Source organism: Peromyscus leucopus, chromosome X (assembly GCF_004664715.2).
Source record: "Peromyscus leucopus breed LL Stock chromosome X, UCI_PerLeu_2.1, whole genome shotgun sequence".
Taxonomy (NCBI): domain Eukaryota; kingdom Metazoa; phylum Chordata; class Mammalia; order Rodentia; family Cricetidae; genus Peromyscus; species Peromyscus leucopus.
This window is the reverse complement of record NC_051083.1, coordinates 92964361-92991918: the sequence shown is the minus strand read 5'-3', so window position 1 is coordinate 92991918 and position 27558 is coordinate 92964361. Positions and strand designations below refer to the sequence as shown.

Sequence of the window (27558 nt, the reverse complement as noted above, 5' to 3'; positions counted from 1 at the left end):
ACTTACGGTAAATTCCACAAGGAGACACCGCCTAGGAGAGGTGGACGTTAAGTAATAGCTTTACACAATTTAGCTCAGACCCTCCCTTTATATACCGAGACTTCCAGAGCACGGGAGGAGAAGAGAAGAGAGAATGGAAGAACTAGATGGGTAAGAACTTGAGAGGAACGAACTGAGATGGGGAAGAACTAGATTGAAGGGCTAGAAGAGAGGACAAGAGGAACGAGATGGAAGATGAGGAAGAGCCAGATGGGGAAGAACAAGATGAGGAAGAGCCAGATGAGAGAGAAGGAGATGGGAGAGGAGCTGATAGGAGAAAGAAGTAGATAGATGAGAACTTAGAAGGGACAGAACTAGATGAAGGAATTAAGATAGAACATAGAGGGGATCGCAGACAAGTTTAGAGAGAAATCAGGCTAAAGATGACCTAAATATGAGAGCAGAATATAAGCTTGTAACTGTCACAGAATAATAAAGTATATGGACTAAGGAGTTTCGTGTACATAGATTCATTTCTTCCCATTAAAGATTAATTATCAGCTGGTTGTAGATTCTTCTTGGACCCTGGGAGGGGACTATCGAGGGGCTGGACCCCCTAGTCCCTGATACTGGCCTATATCCTCAGCTTCATTTGTCCATTTTAATATTGTGTACTAATAGTCATCTGGAAAGTCTTGTTTCACTGTATTATACAGATATAAATGATAACTCACACATAAAAGTCTACACACATAAAAAGTAAATCAGTTATTAATATCAATTCTGATGTTATCAGAAAAGTCAAAATATCAGGAAGTTATCAAGTTCAAATGATGGGTAGATTTTATATTCCAATTTTGCCTGAAAACTTAAAATTATATCACTGGCATCAAATACTGTCAGTGGTTTTCCTTGAAATGACAGGTGCGGTTTTCGTTTTTGAGAAAAGGTCTTCCAAATATTTAGCTCTGAAGAGCTCCTGTTTGTCAGTAGGCTGTCAAGTTCAAAAGAGGTATTGGAAGAGAATAGCTGGTTCAGTTGACAGCTCTACCCCACATTGCTTTCCTTCAAACACAACACTCCATTGTGCTGCAAGCTGCTTCATGCCTACTTCACATCTCACCACACAGAAATACAACTATATGTAAGTGATAGAGGAGAGATTTCTAAAAATTAGTTATTTTATCCATTCATCAGGATATTCTTTAAGTGACCTTCAGTTTTATTTTTAGTTTTTAAATAATATTTCTATTAATTGTTTGGGACTTCGTATAGTGTATTTTGATCCTATCTACTACTCTCCTCCAACTCCACCCAAGTCCATCTCTACCTCCCTATCCACCCAACTTCATGTTCTCTCTTTTTAAAAACCCATCAAGTTCAGAATCTGATGGGAACAGTTGATGGCACAGGGCAGAACAACTACTAATTTAAGATATTAGAATGATAGTCTGCTGAGCATTAATAAATAGGTAACTAGATAGAAGTCATAAGGATTTCAGAGAAAGAAAATCCCTACATGGGAACATTTGTTATTTTTGGCTTCATATTGATCAGCTTTGTTTTCCTACATTATGAAGTCTTAGAAAGGAGAATTTATGAGCAAAACATTTGGGTGCAGAGTACAGCCACAACCTAGACTTAGAACCTTACCCTTCAACTGGAACATAGCCTTCCAGCACTTACCATGCTACTCCCAATCTTTTAGGCCAAACGGAACTAATTTAAGTACATATAGAAGAGAGATGTGCTTTGTGTCTTAAATGGCGCCCAACTCTAGACATCAGCCAGTGTTAATATTGTGTAGGTCTGAAATTCCTAAGTTGACATTTGAGAGCTAGACTATGTCGTTTAGATTTACACACTGCTGTGACAAAATACCTAAGACAACTTTCAAAAAGGAAAGGACTATTTTGGCTAAAAATTTCAGTGGGTTTAATTCATGATTACATAGGCTGGGAACTTGGCCTATTTGCTTTGGACATGTGGCAAGGTCGAACACTAGCATGGGGAGTGTGTGACAGAACAAAGCTACTTACCACAAGACCATGAGAAAGAGAGGTCAGAGGAAAGGACAAGGTCCCAATAATCCCTTCAAGGGCCCATTCCCTTTATTTCATTAGGCTCATGTCTAGAAGATGTACCACCTCCCAGGAATGACACAGGCTGGAGACCAAACCTTTAACACATGTTTCCTTGAGAGACATTCCAGATCCAAAGTGTAACACCGACTAAACTATTATTGACCAGGGAAAAATTCAATACAGCCTGAAACTATGAACTCCATGGAAAGAAACAATGACATTGCAATTTATGTCTATGTATTACTCAATTAAACCTCTACTCCTGTCACATCCAACCTACAGGAGGTCCAAACTTTTGCTGGTTTTGGAATCTCTTTTGCATCCTCTTCAGTAATAGTTTGGAACAGGGAGATTTGATTGGAAATTGTATTATCATTATAGTTAGAAAGAATATTGTGTTGAGAGATAAAGTCTTCGTTTTGACTTGGACACAAGAACTCAAAAGTATAAAACTTATACACCTAAAGGAATATTAATTAGACTTTTATAAATTAAAGGAGATTCTATAATGCCTCTGTATAACTTCCATTATGATATAGGTACCCCAATGTCATAAATATGAATACCTCAGTATATTGGGTTTCTTCTTGTATAAAGTATCACATGGCTAGCTTCTATACTATACCCCCACAGATAATTTAAAAAATCATATTTTTATCCTTTCATAATAAATTGCTTCTAAGACTCATTAAAGAAACAAGCATTGTCTGTATATATCTACACTGAACTGTCAGCAGCATGATCTAAAAGGTACAAACCACATACATAAATGTTTGTCACATTTGAAGCATTATGTCCTTTCCATAATGAGTTGAGGTAACTCTACTGGTTTAGTTGTCTGTAAATTGACGAGATTTTTGATGTGGTTAAAATTATGAGGGCAACATTAAAAAATAATGGGAGAAGTTGTCAAGTGCATGCTAGTCAGAACTCCCAAACTGTATTTCAGATGTTTAGTATTTGGGAGGTAAAAAGGAAGTCTATAGATAAAGAAGCTCAGAAACAACACATTAAAGTTGAATCGAGTTTCCTAGCATGTTAGAGGCTCTGAGAAATGCTGCAGTGATGTGGACTGCTAGTCTCCAAGACTGGGCTATAGATTAGGTGAAAGAAAAATTAAGCTTTCCTTTTAATGTATTAAAATGTGCACCTAATTCTTTATCTATATTTATCCATCATAATAAACCTATAATGTAGACATAATTATTATTCTCCACTCTACATGGGTAGAAATCAAGTTTTAAAGTGATTAATTTGGCAAAGCTCACAAAGCTATTACAGGAGATAAATGAACTGGGAATCATATCAAAATCCATCTGATTCCTAAATCCCTTCCCATTACCTCTGTGCCAGAAAAAGGGCCAGGAACATTTCTGTTGATGAGGTGTAATCTCTTAATATTAAGGTTTTGTTCTTACTTTTAAAAAATGGAAATACATAGAAGGAATGGAAGGTGTGACGGTTGTTCCTATATTCCATTTCTGTTTTATTTGGTAGGTTTTTCATTTTTTTCATTTTTTTTGTCTTGCTTTGTTTTCTTATTGAGCTGGAGATCAAATCGGAGACCTGAATATAATAGGCAAGTGTTCTACCCCTGAGTTATGTCCATAGTTGTCATTGTTTTATACTGAGACAGGGTCTCGCCATGTAGCCCAGGCTGACACCACACTCCTAAGTATTACAACAACAGACATTTGCCACCATGCCTGGACTCACTTCTTCATTATGCATTTTCCTATAATTTTTTTAGAAACTACCCAGAAAAAAATAGCAGTATGGGTGCCTCTGCTCTTTTCTTCTTTTTGCATGTAAAACAATTACAGATTTCAAAGTATGATATTGAACAACTAAAACAGCCAGTGGAAAAGTACTATGTTTCAAACTAATAAAAAGGACTGTTAGCAAAAGTTCAAGAGAACTAACATTCTTCAATTGTTCAGTATGGGTTCAACACTTTATTTATAGCATCAGGGAGACTAGGTATTACTAGGTCTCCTTCATGAGCAAGTAACTGAGGTTCAGGTTGCCAAAATGCCCCATTTTACATATTTACTCATGGGTAAAGCAGGAATTCATGCCAAGCAATCAGACTCAAGGACACCTGTTCTTGTACTGTAATATGTTATCTTCCATTTTCAAATGGAACACCTTCACCCTTGGTACCATAGATTGAAATAAAAAATAAAGCAGTCAAGTCGCTTTCCTTACTACCAAAGTTTATCTGTTGGCTTTCCTTACATTATTCAAGGTTAAGTCAATTTCTTTACCTTGTTAGTGAGTTTAACCAATAAACATCAGCCAAATAGAAGAGAAAATGCAGTGGTCTGAGGGTACTACTAAAATATTCCATCCAGGTGGAAAGATTGTTAAGACTCAGGGAGCAAATGACAGTCAAAAGGCTCAGGAAATAAACAACTCCTAAGTCTCAGAAAATTCCTGAAACTTAACAAGATTCAAAAGAGGCCCCACAAAAGTTTCTGGGAAAACCTGAGGGAAGGAATAGAATATAAATACAATACATTATACAAAAAAAATTAATGAAAAAATTCACTGTGGGGAGGATCTGGGAGGAGACAAGGGAGGGGAAACCATGATCAGAATATACTGTACAGAAAATTTAATTTGAAACAAAAAAGTTTTAAAAATGAAAGAAAAAGCCCCCTCCCCCAGGTATATAAGCACTAACTACTGTTGGAAAGACGTCTCCTGCTGGCTGAGCTGGCTGCAAGTCTTGCAGGGAGCTCCATGGGTGTAGCGTTCATGAGTTGTCACTCACACTTTTCAGTGATGCAGCTGCTTTGACCCATCCATACTCCTGTGAGCAATCCCAATAAACTCACTAGTTCACTAACTTAGAATTGGGTGGAATTGTTTCTTGGTCAGCTCCTTATTTGGGATGAATATATGCTTGTTCATATGTTCCCAGGAAAAGACAAACAGCGGAGGATTACAGAAAGGAGGTGATAGGTTGTCTTTACATTGGCCAGTTCTGATACCTCATATCTCTTGCCTTCTTGTGAAAATGAAATACAATTGGTGAAAACCAAGAATTGGATGCAAACACTCTAGAAGAGTACTTTGGAAACAGTGTTGTAGATGGTTTGCTCATGGCTTTATGAATGAAAATCTCACCGAAAACCATTGCATTTTTTTCTAGTCTCTACCCAAATGACTATTTAAATCTTCTAAGAAGATAAAAGATGCACTTGTAAACCCGGTGACTAGCTAAAGCACAAGTCAAAATTAAGATATTTTTAAAAAGTTACTTAAGTACAGTGGCCGGAGAGATGGTTCAGCAGCTACAAGCACATGGTAGTTCACAACTATCTGTAACTCCAGTTCCAGGGGATCCAACACGTTCTCCTGGCCTATAAAGACACTACAGGCATATGGTGCACAGACATACATGTAGGAAAACACATACACATAATATAAAAATATCTTTAAAAAATTAAGAATACTGTAAGTGTTATTAGAATAAATAAATAATCTTCAGAGATCATCAAATATTAGAAAAACAAAATTTCTTCAGGGTGAACCACAGGGAAATGGTGAGGGAGAATCATGATCCATGTGACAAAGAAATTGAATACAATAAAATCCAAAGCAGCACATTGGAAGATTGTAGTAAGCTAAAGAGCAACAGGACGATCATTATAAGCAACAACAGAAACACTATTGGGTAATATTCTAAAGTTTATTTGTAAGCTAATTGTTTGGAACTAGACATAACACTTTTTTCCCACAGTAATGTTGCTAACAGAAATTGGATTTTCAAAAGAGCACACAGATTAATGAATGTTAAAATGCTTGAGGATTCAAACCTAAGAAAATAAAAATGATTACTTAACCTCAAATTAAATAAAAGTTTTTCAAAAGATCATATCATTATAATACCTAAAGCAAAGCAAACAAAAACATTTCAGATTTATCTTGAATGCTGGAATATGAGAGTGTATTTAATCAGGAGGATTATATAGCTGATTAGAGTTTTTGCAGCAATTATGCGGGTGAGTATAACTTCACACTCAAGGTCATTATATATCAAGAGCACAGAGTTTTTATATAGTGATTAATTTCACTTCAAAAGAAGTACAGTCACCTAGCAGGAAGAAGGTAACAGGGATCAGAACCTGAGGAAAGAGAGAGGAGAGTATAGGGGGAAGAGGAGAGACAGAGAGGGAGAGAGAAGCAGAAGAATGGGAACACACCTATATGTGCAACATGTAAGAGCACTTAAGATAGAATTTACCAAACTTGTAAAGGTTGACTATGGGGGTGGGCTAGAAAGTAGGGCACACTTCTTAAGAGGAAAAGAAATGGTACCACAGCAACCTATATAGTCAAGGAGTTCTTATGTGAACCACAAACTGGTGGCGTTTCACATAGGGGAAAGTAATTTCAAGGGAAATTAAGAAGTAATTCAGTTTTAATGAGCCAAAATGGTCTATCCACCATTAATAAAGTATAAAACAAGAACACTAAGGTTCCCCACTGCTCTTACTCCAGTAAAAATTCTTTCCCCTTCCTAGAGTGACAAAAACTGTCAGAGAACCTAGCGCTGCTGGGTGGAAATCGTCAACATTGAGTTCTTTAAACTAAGCACAAGGCTTCAAAGTATTGAATACAATGGATGCAGGTACGATGCACCAAGCCTTTTCTGGAAAAGAAAGAAAAATAAAAAGAAAGATGTGGCGTGTATGGTTCTATATGTACAAAGGGAGGCTACAAAATTTTAAATATAAAAGAAAATAGAAGCATTTCATAACAAAATAGGAAGACCCAAAACTTTTAAGTTCTTTAGAGTTGGAGTCTGAATTTTATATATGAAAAAAATCAATTAGTGTTTAGAAGAAGGATACAACCTAATAATCATATAACTGTATTCAAAAGGCCAAAAGCAATTCATAAATTCTCAGTCTGTAAATCATTCTATAATCACATGTTCTTATTATACTGCAGTATTAATTCTTTCTTTAAGCTTTACCAAACTATTGGAGGATTGAGGTTTTCTTAAGAACAATTTTTCTGATTACAAAAGTAAAATTTATTCATACCAAGAAATCAGAGAATACAGAAAAACAAGGAAGAGGAAAATAACCTGTAATTTCACCACCAATGTTAATAATATGGTGTTATTTTCTTTTTAAATGCCAAGATAATGTTAATTGCAGGCAGCATTTGTCTAAGCCACTTCAGTGTTTTCTCTGAAATGGTAATGTCTAGCAAGATCATAAAGGCACAACCAATTTTAGTGCTGTCATCTTTCAGAAAAGGTCAAATTGAATAGAGTTAACTGGAAGTTGCAGATTGGTACCTAACTTGATTGTTCAAGTGTTAAAACCAAGTGAATCACAATTAGATTCTGAACCCAATAACCTCCAATTACATCTGGTTTCCCACTGCTCAACATGAATCACCAGACTCTGTCTAGCTAAAAAAAATCAATATTGTAGTTAGTCTATTGGCAAATGCAAGCAGAACACATACCATGACGCACAGAAGGCCATATACAGCTGAAAACGAAGAGAGCAGGAAGAGGACGAAGAACAAAAGTCTCATCCAGAGCTGCAAAGTGGATATTATAGAGCAGAGTGGAGCAACTGGGAACCGCCCCCCCACACACACACCATGTATTTGGTAATAAAATAACACCCTATGCCGGGCAGTGGTGGTGCAGAGACAGGCGGATCTCTGTGAGTTCGAGGCCAGCCTGGTCTATAGAATGAGTTCCAGTAGGGCCAGGGCTACACAGAGAAATCTTGTCTCAAAAATAAATAAATAATACCCTTCAAAATGTAGAGGAGTATAATCACTATACTGCTTTTATGGGTGATTGGGCTATCACATACTACAAGGGGACCGTCTCTCAAGCGGCACAATTAGTAATTATGGTACATCAAAGTTTTTTTACATTGGGCTATTCTATTATCTTCTGGGATTTGATATTATTTCATTTTGTTGAGTTAGGTGCAGGTTACACAAGGGTTTTCATGTGTGAATAATGCATTGAGCTATGAGCTTATGATTTATGTACCTTTTTAGTATGTATGCTATACTTCACTAAAACTTATAAATTTTCATACTCCTTTTTCCAGTGCTAGATCTCCAACCCAGTACAATCCTCTCTGAAAATACAAGGCACCCTATCAAAGTTTGGAAAAACTCCAGTGATGTTTTACAGTTGGGTGGACAGAAATTTTTTTAAAGCTACTTCAATCAATGAGGTACAACTTCATCAAGCAAAAGGGAGCTGGGAGAAAATCTCCACTGTAAAAAAAGACATCACCTATAGGAATATTGAGAGGAGGATAACTAAAGTACAAATGCTGAGCAAATCCTTCAAAGGTGGCTAAGGATATAATTCAGTTGGCAGACAGCCTGCCTAGCATGCACAAAGCCTTGGGTTTCATCCTCTGCACCCACTGAGCTTGGTGGCACACCCCTGTAACCCCAGCACCCTGGTGGTGAAAGCTGGAGGATCAGTATTTCAAGGTCATCATGGGTTCCGATGTTGAAGGTTGGCTTGGGATACACCATACCCTGTCTCAGGAAAAGAAAGTATTTCAAAAGAACAAAGTCATAACATACAATGCACATGGGGTAGTAGAAAGCACTTTCGAATTAGTGAGTCTATCTTTCTGTAAACATTTCTGGGGAACATATTTTTGTTTGAACCCATGTAAATCATACTGCTCTTCATCCCACCATTGCACTTCCTTCCTGACAGCTAATGGGAGAGAGGTTCAGTCCCCTTCATAGTCAATTGCCATGACCTTCAATGAGAAGAGAACTTGCTTCTCAATTTTACCCACACAAGGAAAATTTGTAATTAAAAGCATTGAGTTTTGATACAGGGCTGTAATTGTACATAGTACATATGTAGAATTAAAAGATAATATATATTAGGAAAAGAAAATTATGGTTAAAATACTAAATGGGTTTTATATATTATTTTAATATGACAAATTGTTTTCTGACAAACTTGTATGCCTTTTAAAAATTTTTCTGAATATTACTACCATGACATTAATTATAATAAATTAACTACTATGGTAAAAGTAAAATAAAAAGCTATACCCATACACAGAAAATTGCATAAGAAAGACTATTAATGGTGTTTACTTCTGGGCTAGGGAATGTTGAATAATTTTCTTTTTACATTTTACCTATACTTAGCTCTGTAATCAGAAAATAACAAAGAAAATGTATGTATGTACTCTGTATACTCCATTCCTATATTGCAACTCAGTGCTTTTAATTGCAAATTTTCATTATTTTAGAAGTGGGAACATAGAGGTTCAGTGTGACAGTGTATATGTGATAACACATATTTTCCAGAGGTAAAGGGGCTAAAGTCCTTCTTTATGTGCACAGAAAACAATGTACCCATCTAGCTGCATTTCCTTTTGTAAAGGTGAGATCATTTTATGCTGGGAAATTCCAAGTTCAACATGTTCAATGGAAGCATTTTAATTGGAAACACAAGTTGAAGGCTGGCACAAATAGTTTTTTAACCATTCAAAAACAGCATAGGGTAAGCACAACGTAAAAACTCCTATGTGCCATTATTTTCTTATTACTCGGGTAATTTTGTTAAAAAACCCATAGAGTTTAGTCATTATGTTGGTCACTATAGAAACTAAGGAGCCTGTAGTTCGAAGTATTTCTCTACTCTTATCATATAGTCTCCCTGCTATGAAATCCTAAATCCTTTAACAGAGTATGCTGTTTACTCTATTTTGCATATGCAGACAAGGAACACAGTTAGTTATGCTCAATAAAATGAAGTCCAGTTTCTTGTCCTAAGACACTGATCTAGTGGATCTTATGACCCTCTAGCATTTGACTTCTTGGAATCAAAGAATATTTCTTTTCCTAATCGTATTTAGGACAATTCAAAAAGCATTTTGTTTTTGTTTTTCAAGACAGGGTTTCTCTGTGTAACATTCCTGGTTGTCCTGGAACTCGCTCTGTAGACCAAGCTGACCTTGAACTCACTGAGATCTGCCTGCTTCTGCCTCCCAAGTGCTGGGATTAAAGGTGTGTGCCACCACGTGGCTCAAAAAGCATTTCTATAAAGCACATCAAGAAGAAAGGTTCCCTTGAGGAATCTAAAGATTAGAAAATATTAAAATGACTACCACCTAGTAGAAAGGCAAAATATGTAAACAACAACAGGCAACAGGCAGAAAGGATGAGGCGAGAACAAGTGCTGTTTAAAGACAAGTTACTTGTTTCAGGTGTGTGCTGTAGCAGGCAAAGGGAAAAATTGTATAGCACCAGCACAACTGAACCTCAGATATGTGTGTAATTACTGTGTGTTAATTAAAAATGAAACTGGCTGGCTTGGTGGCCCATGCCTGTAATCCCAACACTCAAGAGGCAGGAGCAGGGGGATCTCTGTGAGTTTGAAGCCAGCCTCACCTATCCATCTAACTTCAGACTTCTCAGGCCTACATGATGAGACCCTGTCTCAAATAAGTAAACAAGCTAAACAGTTTTTAAAGACAACATATTCTAAACAATAAGGAAGCATCTGTGCTGAAATTTGAAGGTTTCTGAGCTGCGGAGTTGGAAGAATAATAGCAGAAGTACACTCAACTAGCAGGTTGGAGAGCTTGCTGATGACTGGAGTTGGATCCCCAGGCCCCAGGGTGAAGGAGAGAATTGACCCCCGGGAGGTTGTCCTCTGACTTTCACCATATACCCACAATAATTTTAAAAATGATTAAAAATGACCATTTAAACAAATAATACTAGGAAAGGATAGAGCACATTTTGGTATCAAAGAGAAGGGGAATATAAAGTTTTCAAAGATCTCTGGGACCAATTTATTAAGTTGTGTATGCTATGCGAGTAATGAATTGTAAAATGTATAAGCAATGGCTTTTCTGTGATCAGAGCCGTGCTCTGGTAGCAACATGGAAGAACTGTCTGCAGGAAGAAAATGACTGGAAGCAAGGAGACCAATCAGAAAGCTAACTGCTGTTCTCCAAGAGAAGACATGGCAACTGAAAGGAGGGTATTAATTATCGCAAGAGAGAAGGGGACTGTGTGACAGTATTTAAAGTGATAGCATCAACTGGATGCCACAGCTGTTCGTGAAAGAGCCAGGAGCTGTGGGGCAGAGTGCAATGGAAAAGATGTGGTAGGTGAACTGGCTGATAAAACAGGGAAGCAAGAGACTGGGAGAAGTACTGCAGAGGTATGAAGGGCACATCTGGAAATGGCAGTGGTATTGCACACTGGCAAATCACCACCACCTCCAATCAACTTATTCTACTGGGAAAGTTACTATTTTAGAAGAAAAGAAAAAAATGAGTCAAGCAGTGATTGGGACAGGGATAAATCAGTAGAAAACAGTTTTTCAGGGTCAGGCCTGGTGGTGCACGCCTTTATTCCCAGCACTAGGGAGACAGAGGCAGGCGGATCTCTCTGAGTTCAAGGCCAACCTAGTCTACTGAGTGAGTCTGCTCAAACAAACAAACAAACAAACAGTATGTCAAGGTCCTTTTTGAATGGAATAAAAAAATGGTAGCTTAACTGAGAAGAAGCTATTAAAGAAAAGAATTTCAAAGCTTGGAAGATGAAAAGTTTTTCCTTGTGAAAAAACAATTCTACCTGATCTCCTCCATGCCTAGAGGGTCTAAGCTGAGATTGTGAGTTATGTGGACTTTGAAGTACTGGAGGCTGCTCCTTTTCACATTTTCTCCTCTAAACATAGGATTCCACTTTCATTTTATAAAATACATTTAACTAGCTTACTGGGATTAAAAAGAACATTTCATCAACACTATCTAATTTAATCTGAGCAACCTCTTGGGGCTTTTTAAAAGTTTTTTTTTTTTTTTTATGGCGATCATAGATAAGAGAGAAGGCAGAAGTAAAAGAACTGCCCTAGAGATTAGAAATAGTAAGTGGCAGGCCCCCATTCAACAAAGTATACAAGCAACTTTTATAGACTGAACTGTTTGATGAAAGAGCACCCAATCATTAACTTACACTGTTTAGTTCATTCATTTTCTTTTAAATAAAGCCCTCAGGAACAAGGTTTCTCCTGTCACCTCTTTGCATATGTTTCAAGTTCTCGTAAATGTGTCACAGACGATGAAGGCTGTAGCTCCGCATGGGCCTTTCAATACATTCATGCCTGCTCATCTTGAGGCAAGGAAAACTGTACAAGCCAGTACACAGATCACTTCAACCCGTAGGCTGTGCTCAATTAGACAGCAGGCATGGCTTAGGCCCATCTGCTTGATCTGAGAAAGAACAGTAAGTTGTGCAATACAGAAAGCATGCTTCACATACTTCATCGTGAAAATCTACATTTCAGATGGCTTCAGTGCTTACTCTCAATTCTGGCTGCTTCTCATCTGATTTTCATATCTAAAGTGACTCCGAATAATTAAACTTTGCTAGCAAATTTTCCTCAGAATTTTTATCCAGATTTCTGGATCAATTTGGTTGAAATCTATATATTCAGGCATTCCACAGCAAGCTATTACTTCACATGTATCCTTTTTATCTATGTGAAACAGGGTTTTCTGAATAGCTTGTACCCAAAATAAAATACATACATAAATTGCATGGGTTAATAGTAGACTACGTTTTGTGGGTTTGTTTGTTTGTTTTTTGAGGCAGGCTTTCTCGGTAGAGCCTTGGCTGGCCTTGAACTCTGTTTGGGATTAAAGGTGTGTACCACCATGCCCAGCTAACAGTAGACTACCTTTTTGTGAAATTTTGTAATCTATTAAGAAAATTGCTTCATTGCCTTAATTGATTGCTCACATATTGTGGAATTTCTCTCAAAATAAATAAATGAATGAATAAATATAAATAATCATCAAGTAATGGTTCTGCCAGGCATGATAATGGCCTGTAATCCGGCGCTTGGGTGGCTGAAGCAGTAGGATCAGGAGTTTGAAAGGCCAACGGACTCTCATTGGGTTATAGAGTGAGTTGGAAGCCGCTCTGGGCTAGACAGTGAGATCTCACCTCCAAAACAAACAAGTAAACAACACAAAAGCAGTGGTTTGAAACCACTTGTTTCAATCACTTGAAACAATGTATGTTTAAGCTTTTATGGTTTTGATAGTGGAGAGCATAAATACTGTGTACAAATTCAAAGGACGAATGATTCAAGTGTACCCCTTTGACAGTCTGAAGATGGAGGTTGTAAACAAAGAAGACAGCAATGGCTTTTCCACATTTGGTGGCCCCTGGGTAATCCATAATGAATTAAAATGGAAACTTCAGTCCTACCTATCCACCACTAGGATCCAAGGCATTTTTTAAACCAAATGTTCAAAAGAAGCCCTAGATTTGTTCTCGGGAGAGAGAAATGCAAACAGCAAAGTACTTTCCAAATACTCAAAGCAAATGTGAATACAGTGGCTTCTCTCTATGTTGAAAAGTAGTTTCCCTAGAAGTTCAAGAGAGAAATGTCTTTCTATGCCTCAAAAGAATTTGGTTAGCTTGTTGGGTAGCTAACAGCACTACCTGTTCTACCATTGATTTGGATAATAAAAAGCTTTCAAAGTATCCAAATCATACATTGCCCTTGTAACTTTCTTTATTCATATTTGAGATCCTGAAACACAATAGACCTAATCAGATTTTCAGGCTATCCATGTCTTGAAATTGGTAGCTGAATAATTATACATTTGCGAATTCATTTTTTGCTTCCCTTTATCATTAATCTATTATACAACTAACATTTATGGCTGTTTATCAGAAACATAAATATCATCTTCTTTTTACAGATAGGGAAACCAAGACTCAGTAAGGTTAAATAATCTGTCCAAGGTCACAAAACTATTGTTTTAAATCCAGAATTGGATTGCCAATCTTGACTGTTTTTCCTCCTACACTATGGTGCCTGTCAATGTGGAAAGCCTAGCACATAGTAGGAGCTCAACAAAAGTTAATTTGTCTCCTAAAACTATCAGATAAATATCCTCAGCAGGAGTATTGTAGTTTAATGAGGAACTCTCTAAAATAAAATATATTATTCAACTGGAATTCATTCATGCAAATGAACTTCATTTGGAGAAGACTAAGTCAAATCCTTGTAAAATCAGATAGCCAAATAAAGACTTTACATTTCCCTAAGCCTCATTATTCAACTTTAGTAGCCTTTAAAATGTAATTGCATTCTAATCAATGTGTTATCTAGGAAGGATGCAGTTTGCTCCCTTAATCAATGTACTAAATCTAAGAACTGCAGCATTTTAGAGCTGATCCAGACCATAGTGTTCTCTCATCTCAGCTGTATCTCTGCATGCTCTGCCAACTCGGTGCCCACCCTCTACACCTACAGTGGACCTGTAACTTGTACAAGGTCACCAAGCTGAGCCAAGCAAAGGGGCTTAGAGGAACTCAAATCTCTGGAGTTCCAGTTCAGTGCTCTCTCCATTATACCACACATCCACTCTCCAGGCAGGGCCAGTGGTACTACTGTAAGCAAAACACAAATTCTCACGCAGTTAAATAACTAAATTCCTTTATTCAGGGACTCCTAAAGAATTCTCCCTATCTGTTAACCTTTATTTAGTTGCACTGTCCTAGACTCGTGAAGGTTTTATTTCATTTTACTCTGGAGGCAAACCTGTGGATAATCGGTTTCTTATTATCCTGTCTTATTGGACTGATGAGAGTACCAAGACTCAGAGTTCAGTTAAGTTGCCCAAGGTCACAGGACTAGTAAGCACCAGAGCAGAAATTTGAGTCAAGGTCTGTGACTCTAGGCCCGGCTCCTAACAGCCAACATTGTTACTGGTCTCTTCCATTTTCTCTTCTGCTCTTTTTTCTCTTTGTCCTTCAGGGCCTGGGATCACAAATCACAAAAGGGAGGTTTCTGGAAGTGCCGCTGAAGGGGGTAAAACATTCTCCCCCCACCCTGACCCCCCCCCCCATGCCCACACATTTCAGAAGTACCTGGACTACTTTTACAAAGTCTGGGCCTTTATTTCTTCAGTAACACTAATCACCTGCTTTGGAACTCAAGAACCTAAATCAGATTTGTCAAGAGGCAAACAAAAGCACTGATAACAAGTACTTGGGATCCAAGACCACTGGGCAGAGAACTCCAAAGCTAAAGTTTCCACAAAAAAATTGCAACGAGGTTAACCGAGTACTGTAACATAATCTTGTACTTGATACGTAGGAAATGTGAAGAGAAAGCAGACAGGGGAGAAAAATCCGTTTTTATACTCCAAAGAGATTCCCAGGCAATGATGTTCTTCCCTCAGAGTTTAAAAGCCAAAGTCCACCCCCCACACACACGTTTAATCCTAAGCAAAGCCCTCCTGAAACACCAGGAAAAGACGCAAAAGCCCCCGCGGTGCCAGCCTCTGTGCCCCCCGCCCCCCGCGCCCCATTTGTCTTACTCTTTTCCACCAGAGGCAAATTAAATTCTGAAGGAATTTTTTTTGCACCCAACCCCCACACCTGGCGAATCTCGGGAGGACCCTGCTCTACTCAGAGGGGGCAAAAAGGGCACCCTCTTTCCAAGTAAGGGGATGAGGGAGGCAAGCAGTGAGAGAAACTGGGGAAACTGGTTGCGTAGAGGTTTGAAGAGGTGCAAATTAGTAGCTGCACTCACCCGGGTGAGACATGGGGATGACTTCATTGCGGGTCCCAGGGAAGTTAAAGATGACGGCTCCAGAAGCCCCTCTCTCATAAGCCAGATGGATCTTGTCCGCGAAGGTGCAGCCTCCGCCGCGTTGGATGAGGGCCAACCAAGACACTTGCACCGTGCTTCCCCAAACCGTGGGCACGGTGAAATTGGTGTGCGGGTTACAGGCATTGAGCGCCCCGGGCCCGTCGGGCGGTACCAGGACCCCGGAGACGGGCTCCAGCGGCGAGTCCTGGCCGTACACGCCCTCCTCGCTCAGCTCCCACACCGTGCGGTTCACTCCGGTGTGCGGAACCCGCCAGGACACGTTGAGGTACGCGGTCCACACGGCTTCGGCGCCCCGGGAACCGGGTGCGTGCGGACTCAGAGCCAGAAGGAAGCACCAAGCCAGCAGCCGGGCGGCTCCGCAGGCGCCGCGGCAACTGACCCGAGTCCCGGGCGGCGGCCCCATGGCGCGCGCTCGGCGGGAGACCCTGGCCGGGGCTAAGTGCGAGCCAGGTGGGGAGCGGGCGGCCGGCCACGGGGCGAGCGGCCAGCGAGGTCGCAGGCTGCCGGTGGGCACGCAGCGGCGGCGGCCAGGCTACTGCAGACGCAGCTCCCACCCGCAAGCGCTAGAGATGCTTGCTCGCGACTGCCGCGGCCGCGTCGGGCTCTGGGACGCTGGGGCGAAGCTCCGCCCAGCCAGCTGGGGGTAGAGGTGGCTGGGAGGGAGAGAGGAAAGGACACTGCGGGATCCGCCTCTTAAAAGGGTCACTGGGTGGGAAGGCATTACCGGAGAGACTCTTGAGGTTGGGCAGCCAGGTGTGTCGGGTCCTCTTGGGGGAAGAATGCAAGGGCGGCGAGGAGCTGGAGAATGCGCCAATTTAGGAGCTTTCAGTTCTGATTTGGATTGGAGTCCCTTTTGAAAGGCAGGAATACCATGTTCCCTTTCATTTGCCTGAAGGGGAGTTTGGGCTTTAAGGTGGGAGACTGGGAAAGTACTTCTGAAAAGCCGCAGGTCCAAAGTGTGTGAGATCTGAGTAGGTGGATTGTGCTGGGGTTAGATGTTCCTGGTTTCGACAGGAAGGACAAGCAAAGCGCGTCCTCATTACTCCCTTTATTTAATTATTTTCTTAGTGGCCACAAATGTACATTTCTCTTTACCTGATCCCAGCAAGCGCTATCTGTATGAGACTGTCTTTCCTACAATTACTAAAGGCTAACACACTGCACCAGATGCCTCTTGCAAGCAATCTTGATAGTCAAAACAGAATTACCATCTTCACACATCTCAAAGCCAAGCTTTTTTTTTTCACCTTCCACAAATCAGGTTTGACCTAACTGATATTCCAGCACGATTCAAGATCTTAACTAGATTACCTTTATTCTCTTGATACCAACTAGAATGAGGCTGACCCACCTGGACAATTCACCCGTGTCACTGTTGGATATGATTTATTCATACTTCAGTAGGCATTTCTATCAATACTATCATTGACTACATTTACTGGATTCTCAAAAATGTGCATGAAAATAAGCTGAATTAATATACCTTGTGACAGGCAGTTCAGAATTTATGATTTTGATTTTTGGACGGCGTCTCCCTATGTAGCCCTGGTCAGCTTGGGACTAAAAAGAGGAGGCCAGATTCAAAGTTGGGGCAATCCTCTTGCCTAATTGAGATTACAGTTAATTAAAGGCAAGTGCTGCCAGGCCCAGCTTCTGAATAGTTTTTAACCTTTAGAGTTTGTTTCTCTATTCCTCAATTTCTCCATAAATTGTAATGACCTTATGGAATTGTTCAGATGGTTAAAAGTCTTCATACAAGGCACTTAGGACCTTGCTTAGCAGAGTGTGAAAATTATGTTAAATATTGTTACTTGACAAGCTTAGGGGCATAAGAGTTCTATAATGTTGAGGTTATTACCTTGCAGTTGTAAATCGGAGGCAATGATGTTTACGAGTTGAGTCTTAGTTACTGTCTCAGTTCAGTCTTAGTTCCAGCATAACATTCCCAAACACTCCCTTCTCCAAATCTTTGGCCCAGCATTTACTTAACAGTATTTCCCAAGATTAAATATAGGTTTATTCTATTCCTGATATTCTTAGGACCCCAGAGAAACCTAGAGGACAATTAACACCATCTATCAAACACCAACCAAACTATAAGTAAGGGATTATTCTGTGAAACATGGACCTTGAGTGTTAAGAGGAACATTATGAGCCATTTAGGGTAGGTATGGGACTAGTGGAAAAATACCCCCCAATATCAATGCTGTTAACCTTTGAGATTTAAATTCCCAAACAAAAAGCAGAGTAGTATCGTCCATTTTAAGAAATAGTATAATCCCAGAAATTATCTGAGTTTGTTAATGAAAAACATTCAAAGTATAATTAATATTACTTGAATGAAAATCAACTATATTATTCTTTGAAGAGAATGTGCTAAAAGGAAAGGGGATATTTTGTAAGATATGTAAAAATATGAAGAGATGTTTATTCATATTATCCATTTATTACTTCTTAAATATTTATCTCACATCTACTATATGCTATGAACTAAATGTAAGTCAAGTAAAATATCAACTATACTTTTTAAAAGCTCATGAAATTAACGTCGAAGAGTAAGAAGCGATTGTTGCATTACTCAGTAATGTATGCATATGGTACTGCCTCTATAATAAAGGTCTACTCAGGCCAATAGTGGATAATAGAGAAGAGCCCCCTAACACAGACTAGGAAATCAGGGAAAGTATACACCTGGGCTGAGCACAAGAGGACTAGCCTTTCTAGGTAAATGGCAACTCAAGAGAAGGCATGGAGACCGGAAATAGAAGTGCTGGAAACCTGCAATTACAGCAAGCCTTCTGAGTACAAAATGGTTGAAACCTAGAGTGTGAAAAGGAAGGTCATACAAGTGAAAATGAGAAGTCCAAGAATGAAGTTCAGTGCCAGAAAAGTTGACTAACATATATGAGGCTCTGGGTCCATCTCTAACACTGAAAAAAATAAGTAATTAAAAATAAAAGATAAAAGTAAAGGCCAGAACTTCAGAATATTTGGAGCAAAGCTAGGAAAGGTCTGGGGTTAATCCAAAAAGTAATATAATCAGGATTTAAACAGAGAGTAATATCAGATCTGCAATTTAGAGATCGTTATGGCTTCTCCGTGGATAATAGATTGGAAGGAACAAGAGTAGTATCAGGGAACTGAGGTAGATTTTTGGCAGTACTCCAAGTGGGAAATGAAGGTAACCTGGACAGTAGACATGAAATGTGGGCAGAATGGGGAGTCAGTGTGAAGGCCAAATCAGCAGCACTTATTCTGAGGGATGGTCCAGAGGGAGGAATAGAGTTGAGGTCTTTGGTTCTAAAGACTGGATGAATTTAGTCACGAAGTACAGGAAGAGGCCTTTAAATGTGTACTGTTGATAAGAAAGAGATAAGTTCCTTTTAGACATGTTGATTTTGAGTTATGTGTGAGGTAATTAGGTAGACTCATGTAGCAGGTCATTGGCTTTTCTTATTTCTGAACACTTACTAAATGTAAGGTACTGAAAAAGCAGAGGCATCAAGGGAACATTCTTGTTCTAAAGGAGGTGAAGGTTTAGCAGGAGAGTCAGAGAGATAGGCAGATAATGATCATATGTAATAATGAACAGTATGATCTAGTAAAGCATATGTGTTCCTTAAATGAAGAGGATAAAGATGATATTCAGGCACAAGTAATTGTGTATGAGGATAGCAGAGAACAATCGGGAGACTAACATTCAGATGTAAGCTACCAAAGGTGAGATAAGGAAAATGAAACTAGTCAAGTAGGTGGGACATGAAGAGTTTAAAATATGCAGAATCAATGTACAAATCACCTATGAACACACACAAAGCAAATTTGACAAAATGATTAACTGTTGCTAAATCTAGGTGGTGGACCATAGGTATCAAATTATTTTTCTTAACTTCTCTGTGAATTTTATATTTTCTGTAATTAATGAGTTTAAATTGTGAACTTTACATTTTCTTTCATGTGTATGTCTGTTTTGCCTGCCTGTATTTATGTGTATTATGTGAGTGCCTGCCTGGTGCTTATGAAGGCCAGAAGATGGCCTTGGACCCTCTGGAACTGGAGTTACAGGCAGTTGTAAGCTGCCACAAGGGTGCTTGGAATTGAACCCAGGTCCTTTGAAAGAGCGGCCAGTGCTCTTAACCACTGAACCATCTCTCCAGCCCCTAAATTGTGGATTTATATTGAAGCTAGTGGAACATTAGGATAATATAACATCTTGATTTAAAAATCCATTCTGATTGCTAATTATGAAGACAAGACTGGTAATAGACTAGTCAGGAGGCTAATATCACCAGATTTCTTTTGGAGGTCTAGCCCAATTATGAAATGGAGACATCAGGCTACAGTGGCTTGATGACGTGAACCATTAAGCATCCTCTTGCTCTGAGTCCATCCTCACCAAGCAACCTTCTTATTATCATTTAGCTTCTCGTGTAAATATGCCTACAGGGAGATAATGCACTCATCAGCAAACACTAGTATCAGGTCCATTTGGAAGTTACCCTTCTCATTATAAATTAATCAATTGGCATTCTGGCTTACATATTGGTCTCCTGTGAATTTGGTTAACTGTGAGTCAGTCCCCAGGAGCCCAGTCTCTGGTTATACTACCAGTTAAATTTCAAAGCTTTCCAAACTGAGAACCAGATTGTCGATCCTAATTGCGTCAACGTCTTTCCATGATGAATAACTTGCTGGCTGTCCCTACCTTATCCCCATGTCTTACTGCAGAATATTTTCACACTACAACAGTTGCCTACTACTAAGAAGTAAGTCTGCTGCTGATCAGGAGCATCACCATTGTCAGGGACCTGGCTAGAAATGCTAGCCCCCATTTCTGCTTCAGTACTTGAGCATCAGATCTCACTCCTGCACAAAGCATCACATGCTGAGTAAGAATACAGTTCTGCTGGAAAGTTCCCATTCCCATTATTGTAGTCCAAGTCTCTCCCTCCCCTCCCTCTTCCCCACTCTTTTCTTCTGATTCTGGGTTCTCAGTGTCCATAGTATCCTTGGTCATATCCCTATTCAACTAGGGCCTTTCCTCTCCAGAATAGTCCTGAATGAGATCTCACCTAATTCCTGACAATTGAGTTGATTTATCCTAAGAATACCCTTTCAGAGTGCTACTCACCTTAAGGCTAATAACAGTTGCTCAACTACTGTTCCTTAAACATTTATCAGGTATTTTGCATACTTATCTCCATCTAATATTATCCCCATCTTTTTTTCTTAAACAGAACAGGAAACAGGCTCAAAATTAGAAGCAGGCCTAAAGTAGTTAAACAGAAGCAGAATTCCAGTGCAGTTCTGACTATAAGTATTAATAGCTGATAATGACTCACACCATTCCTCTGTAGGGTGGCATGCACACTGTAACTTTTTTTATGCTAAAGAAAGTTTAAGGAATGTTTCTCTTTTGCATTTCAGGCACTGTCACCGTCGAGGGAGGGAATAATAGTTGAGCCAAGAGCCTTTTTGTATTATTCAAATCCTACCACAAAGATGAACCCTGCCAAATGTTTCTATCAACAGCAGCAAATGAAACAGCCCTGAGCAGGCTTTATCTAATGATGAACTGATAAAGCAGAGCAGCATCCTGCAGGAGCAACAGGGTGGTGCCACTGTGGCAGATTAAGTTTCCTATCACACGGAGTATCTGCCAAGGCGTAGAGATGAACAGTGGGGTGCAGGATAAAATATGTCTGCAAAAAAAATGAGACATTGCATCCGACCTCTTACCCTTAAATACACGACAAAACACAGCCTGGGATAACTAGTGTCTCCACATCAGCGATGGTGTAGGTAGGTATACAGTTGGATAACAGGTGTGCAGGCACTGTAGAGCAGGTATGACAGCTGCTAGATGGGTAGGAAGATGAAAATGGTGGGGGTGTAAGGAGAAAGAAGAGCTGAACAACAGGAAACAAAATGCCGACATGTAAGGCTACTTCATGTTTCCAGATAACATATCATCACTTGCAAATGCAAACACATTTCAGTTAGCCCACACTGGCCTGCAGCCATTGTTTTCATACACCCAAAGAAAGGATAGAACTTCAGTGAGGGCCTTAGCAATAGTCAGTGTGCTGCACCTAAAACTAAGAACAGTCTCCTTCTGTCCATCATTAATAGCTATAAATGAGAACCTACTATGTATGGTGCAGGCAGCTTTTACCTATAGGGATAATATACTGTATCTTAGCAAAAGAAGAGACAGGCCCAGTTCTAGGAGCTTGATGGTGTCACCCATGGTTACCAAATGGCAGAGTTGGAATTTGACCCCATGTGCAAGTATAAAACCACACTCTTCCCATTTTCTCTTTTTCCACCTTATATAACACTACACTGGGGGGGAAAAGGCAGAAAAGGCTTTCTATTTACTGAGAACGTACTATGTATCAGGCACTTTACAAGGATTAATTATATCCTCAGTTTTTTTACAACAGAAAATATTATTAAAATTCCAATTATAATTCAGATGAGGACCATGAGTTGATAATGATGCATTATCTTGCCAAAAGTTACACGGGAAGTGTGTGGCAGAGTTGGAATTTTCCTGGCTCCCAATTCCATATCTGTTTCCCTCTGATGCACTATGGCTCTGCATACATAGAGATGATACCATTACAAGGTGATTCTTTTTTTTTCTGCCATCTCCAGTAACAGTGTAGGATGCTAAAAACACATTCACCAAAGGTCCTTGATGTACTGCTGAGCAGCCCCAGAAATCCTAGGAAATGGAGACTGTGAGAATGTATCTAATCATCAAATGCTTCATAATTATTTATGAAGGTCTACATATTAGATTGCACAAGCTCGCTCACATGTATGTATAGAAAAGAGTATTTCAACACATGCTTATCATGGGTGTTTTGCACTTCATGAAGAAAACTAGCACAGGAGTATATTTTGTTGGAGGATATTGTAGAGAACATGAGCTGAATTGCATCTGCTTGATTTCCATCAGGGGATGAAATTACGGATAGTAAACTTAGGAGGTAGTGAAGAGGATGACAGATTGCTGAAGAGTTTCTTTGCTTCCTGACTGTGGAGAAAAGCTCAAGGCAAGGTTTGAGTGGCTTAAGGAGACAGTTGGGCAGAGAAAGTATTGAAAGGAGCAATGGAGATGAGGTGCCTGTCCTCTTCACTGTGCTAGCAGACCCGAGACGACTTGGGAAGCCCATATTGTCTCGTACAGATTTTTCCTTTTCAAGTTTCTAGAGAAATGAAGATTCCAAAGAAATTAAGTCTGTGACCACAAGAAGATTGTGTGTGTGTGTGTGTGTGTGTGTGTGTGTGTGTGTGTGTGTTATCGAAAGAAGAAAAAAAAACTTAGGGAAAATGGGAATGGAAAAAAGGTTTTAATTAGTTGTGCCTACAAAATGAGCATATATTTGAAGTTTATCTGCAGTCTAGTCATCAAGTCCCGAGATGCCACTCTGTAGTCTAGATCCACAGAACTCATTCCAATCTCTACCCTTATTTTTAACTTTGAAATTGATTGGTTATGTGACAATAGAAAGTGTAACTGAAAGTTTTCCTGTGTCCCAGCCAGTCAGCTGGCGGTCAGAACAAATCTCTCCCACTCACGTTCCCCAAGTAAATACACAGAGGCTTATATTAATTAGAAGTGCTCAGCCAATAGCTCAGGCTTATTACTGACTAACTCTTACACTTAAATTAACCCATAATTCTTATCTGTGTTTAGCCACGTGACTTGGTACTTTTTCTCAGTTCTGCCTTGTCATCTTGCTTCCTCTGTGTCTGGCTGGTGACTCCTGACTCAGCCTTCCTCTTCCCAGAGTTCTCCTCATCTGCTTGTCCTGCCTATACTTCTTGCCTGGCTACTGGCCAATCAGTATTTTATTTATCACCCAATCAGAGCAACATACATTCATGGCATACAGAAAGACATCAGCCATCAAGAAAGTCTACCTCTTTTTCAACATTTTGGAAAAGATATTAAGGATAAATTGAATAGACTTATTTTGAACCACTTAATATTCCACTACATTATAGCCTAACAAATCTGATACTTCTTTTAAATTCAGCTTCACTATAGGGATACATTCTGAGAAGTGCATAATTAGGATATATATATATATTTTTTTTGAGACAGGGTTTCTCCGTGTAGCTTTGGTATTGTCCTGGAACTCACTTTGTAGACCAGGCTGACCTCGAACTCATAGAGATCCACCTGCCTCTGCCTCCCGAGTGCTGGGATTAAAGGTGTGTGCCACCACTGTCTGGCGATATTTCATTATTTTGTTAACATCATATATTATACTTCCACAAACCTACATTGAGTAGCCCATTACATGTGTATAGTACATGATACAGCCTACTGTTCTTAGGCTATAAACCTGAATAGCACACGACTGTACTGCATATGGAGGGCAATTTTAAAACAGTGAGAAACATCCATGCTTGCAAAAACACCTAGGGACAAAAAAGGATACATGAAAAATATGGTATAAAATATTTCAAAATGGTACACCTGTATGCAGCACTTACCAAGAATGGAACATACAGGTCTGATAGTTGCTCTGGGTGTTTCAGTGAGTAATGAGTGAGTATCAAGGCCTAGGATGTGACCATACATTATTAAAGACTTTATAAACACTGTATACTTAGGCCACACTAAGTTTGTAAAAATAGTTTTCTTCCTTCAGTAGTGAATTGGTCTGATACTAGATTGATTCCAGTGTGGTTCCCCCACCTCCATTATTTCTCCCAAAGAGCCTTCTGTTCTGAGAAATTAAAGGACTCTGAGAGCAGATCACAAATTCAGGATAGAAAAACTGCAGTCTGCAGTCAGAGACTGTATTGTTGGTATCCAGACGCTGGACACTTTGCTCATGAGCGTTTGGAGATCATTCATATAAAAGACTATTTGTTCTTGGGAAAATGCTCACCAGCAAAGAAGCCTTTAAGAGGACAGAGAAATTTTGCTTTCCATTTTTTTCTCTGTCACAAATATATATAAAAGAACTTGAACTATTTGTTTAATAAATAAATTATCCTAACTTGTTTCATCTTTTTTCTTTATTAACATTCATATTTTATTTTTCTGTAATAATTAAAACACAAACTGGCCCTTCCTCTTTTCTTCTTCTTCTTCTTCTTCTTCTTCTTCTTCTTCTTCTTCTTCTTCTTCTTCTTCTTCTTTTCTCCTCCTCCTCCTCCTTCTTCTTCTTTTTCTCTCTCTCTCTCTCTCTCTCTCTCTCTCTCTCTCTCTCTCTCTCTCTTTCTCTCTCTCTCTCTCTCTCTCTGTCTTTTCCCCTCACTCTGCTGTGGGATGTCTTTCTATATGCTGTGAATATGTGTTGGTCCCATTGGCTAATAAATAAATCAGTTTTGGCCTATGGCAAGACATCTTAGAGGCAGGTTGGAAATCCAAGCAGAGATACAGAGAGAAGAAAGAAGAATAGAGAAAGATTCCTGCTACTGCCCAAGGAGCAGCAAGAGGCCAGCAGACCGGTAACACCATGGCCACGTGGCAAAACACAGATTAATAGAAATTGGTTAATTTAAAATGAAAGAGCTAGATAGAAAGAAACCTGCCATAGGCCATACAGTTTGTAAATAATATTAAGCCTCTGCATGATTGTTTTATAAGCAGCTGCAGGACTATGGGGCTGGGCAGGACTGCTTGGCTTGCTGGGACTGGAGAAGCTTATCACTACACTCTCTTCTTTTCTTTTCTTTTCTTTTCTTTTCTTTTCTTTTCTTTTCTTTTCTTTTCTTTTCTTTTCTTTTCGGAAAGGAGCTCTTGTTATGTAGGAGAGCCTGGCATGGAATTCCTTATGTAATACAGGCTGTAGGGAAAAGGGGCTGGCTAAAGAAACCCACTCTGAGCTCCGGGAGTCTAATTAGTGAGAAAGAGGAGGGTTTATATGAGTGAGAATTGTTGAAACCAAGGTTGGATAAAGCACAGGGACAAATAGCCAAATGAATGGAAACACATAAACTATGAACCAAAGGCTGAGGGGCCCCCAACTAGATCAGGCCCTCTGAATAGGTGAGATAGTCGATTGGCTTGATATGTTTGGGAGGCATCTAGGCAGTGGTACCAGGTCCTGGGCTTGTTGCATGAGTTAGCTGTTTGAAACCTGGGACTTATGCAGGGACACTTGGCTCAATCTGGAAGGAGGGGACTGGACATGCCTGGACTGAGTCTATCAGGTCGATCTCAGTCCTTGGGGGAGACCTTGATCTGGAGGAGGTGGGAATGGGGGATGTGCTGGGAGGAAGGGGAGGGGGAGGGAAAGGAGAGAACAAGGGAATGTGTGGCTATTATGTAGAAGGGAATAGTATTGTAAAATAAAAAAAAGAAAAAAGAGCTAAACTGAGGAAATATCCTACACTTCAAAATATCGAAATACTGAAAAATTATGTACTCTCTTCTCTTTTTTAAAAAATAATGTCATTTTAACATTTCTTGGTATGATGAAGCTTCTATTGACTGCTTACTAAGCCATTAATATAGCTATTTTGTTACTAATAAAAAAAAAAAAAGAAACCCACCCTGACCCTAGAGCCCAGAACTAGGGAAAGATGACTCAGATCAGGGCAGAAAGAAACACAGTTTGGCTCAGTTAGATCAGAGCCATCTCTGCCCCTGGCCAACTAACTTGTGAAACCAACCAATCACAAAGCAGGATAGTAGGGCCCAGCAGGGTTGACTCCACCCCCAAGACTTCCTGTGTAAACCGCCCTGCCTAGTCAGTTAGAAAAAAGACTATTCTCTCCCCCCCCTGGTAGAAGCAGCTACTCTCCTTGATTCCTCCTTCCCAAATAAATCTTTCTCAAAAGAGTTTTTTGAGTGTGAAGATCTTCATTCACTGGCATAGAGAGGATCCTTGCTGAAACATCCCCCAGTGGACAAAATGAGAGAGAGAGACAGAGACAGAGAGACAGAGAGACAGAGAGACAGAGAGACAGAGAGACAGAGAGAGAGAATCTCTGGAGCCAGAGGAGATTGCTACATTTCTGCAGGGTCTCCCCTTTCTCAGAGGGAAGCAAAAGAAGCAACATCTTCGGCCGGAGAAGCAGAGCTCTGCTAGGAAACCCCCTTAAGTGGGGGCTGAGCAAAGCTCAGCTGTAGGGGCTCTCCAGGAGAGGAGCAGGATTGCTATATCCTGTGGGGAGACCATCCCCCATCACACCAGGTATACCTTGACTTTCCCAAAGAAGAGTCAGGATACCCTTCCCTGCTGAAGCAGTTCCGAGGAGTCAGAAAAATTTGCCTTCCAGCGTTGGGCTGCTTCTTTGCAGTTCCAGCCATCATAGCTGAGCTAAAGAGGTCCAGGTGTCTGGGATACCTTCAGGGCAGAGCTGTTGTTCTGAGCAGCTCCAGGTGTTCAAGATACCTTGCCCTCCAGGGCTGACCTGTCTCCTTGCAGTTCTAGCCATCATTGGTTGTGATAAACAGCTCCAGATGTCCGGGACATCTTCAGGGCAGATCTGTTGTTCTGAGCACCTCGGGGTGTCCCGATAGCTCACCCTCCAGGGCTGAATTGTCTCATTGCATTTCAGCCATGACAGCTGTGCTAAGCAGCTCAAGGTGTTGCCTGACTCCCCGGTAGTCAGGACACCAACCCCTAGAGTTGCAAAGCTCAAATGCTTTGCAACCAATATACTAACACAGGCTGCCCGCTAATGTGCTTCAGTGCCCCTGACTCAGGCCCCCAAGTGCCAAGATCACATGCATGCACTGTCACTGTGAATAGTATTCTTTCTATATATCGTGATTTTGTATGCCTTTCCATTTATTATTGTATTATCTTTACCTCTAAAACTTCTTGC

General features: G+C 39.9%; 1 protein-coding gene across 2 annotated transcripts in view; it reads right to left on the bottom strand.

The window, feature by feature from the left end:
• Positions 1-27558, bottom strand: part of Rnf128 (ring finger protein 128) — a 109383-nt gene that overhangs the window by 40207 nt on the left and 41618 nt on the right. Inside the window, exon 1 of one of the 2 annotated variants that reach the window (XM_028895124.2) lies at positions 15670-16341. The exons of the other annotated variant lie outside the window; for it this stretch is intronic. Within the exon in view, the coding sequence (XP_028750957.1) occupies positions 15670-16153 (484 nt within the window). The 5' untranslated portion in view covers positions 16154-16341. Of the gene's footprint in view, positions 1-15669; positions 16342-27558 lie in introns of those variants that run through there. 2 annotated transcript variants of the gene reach the window in all.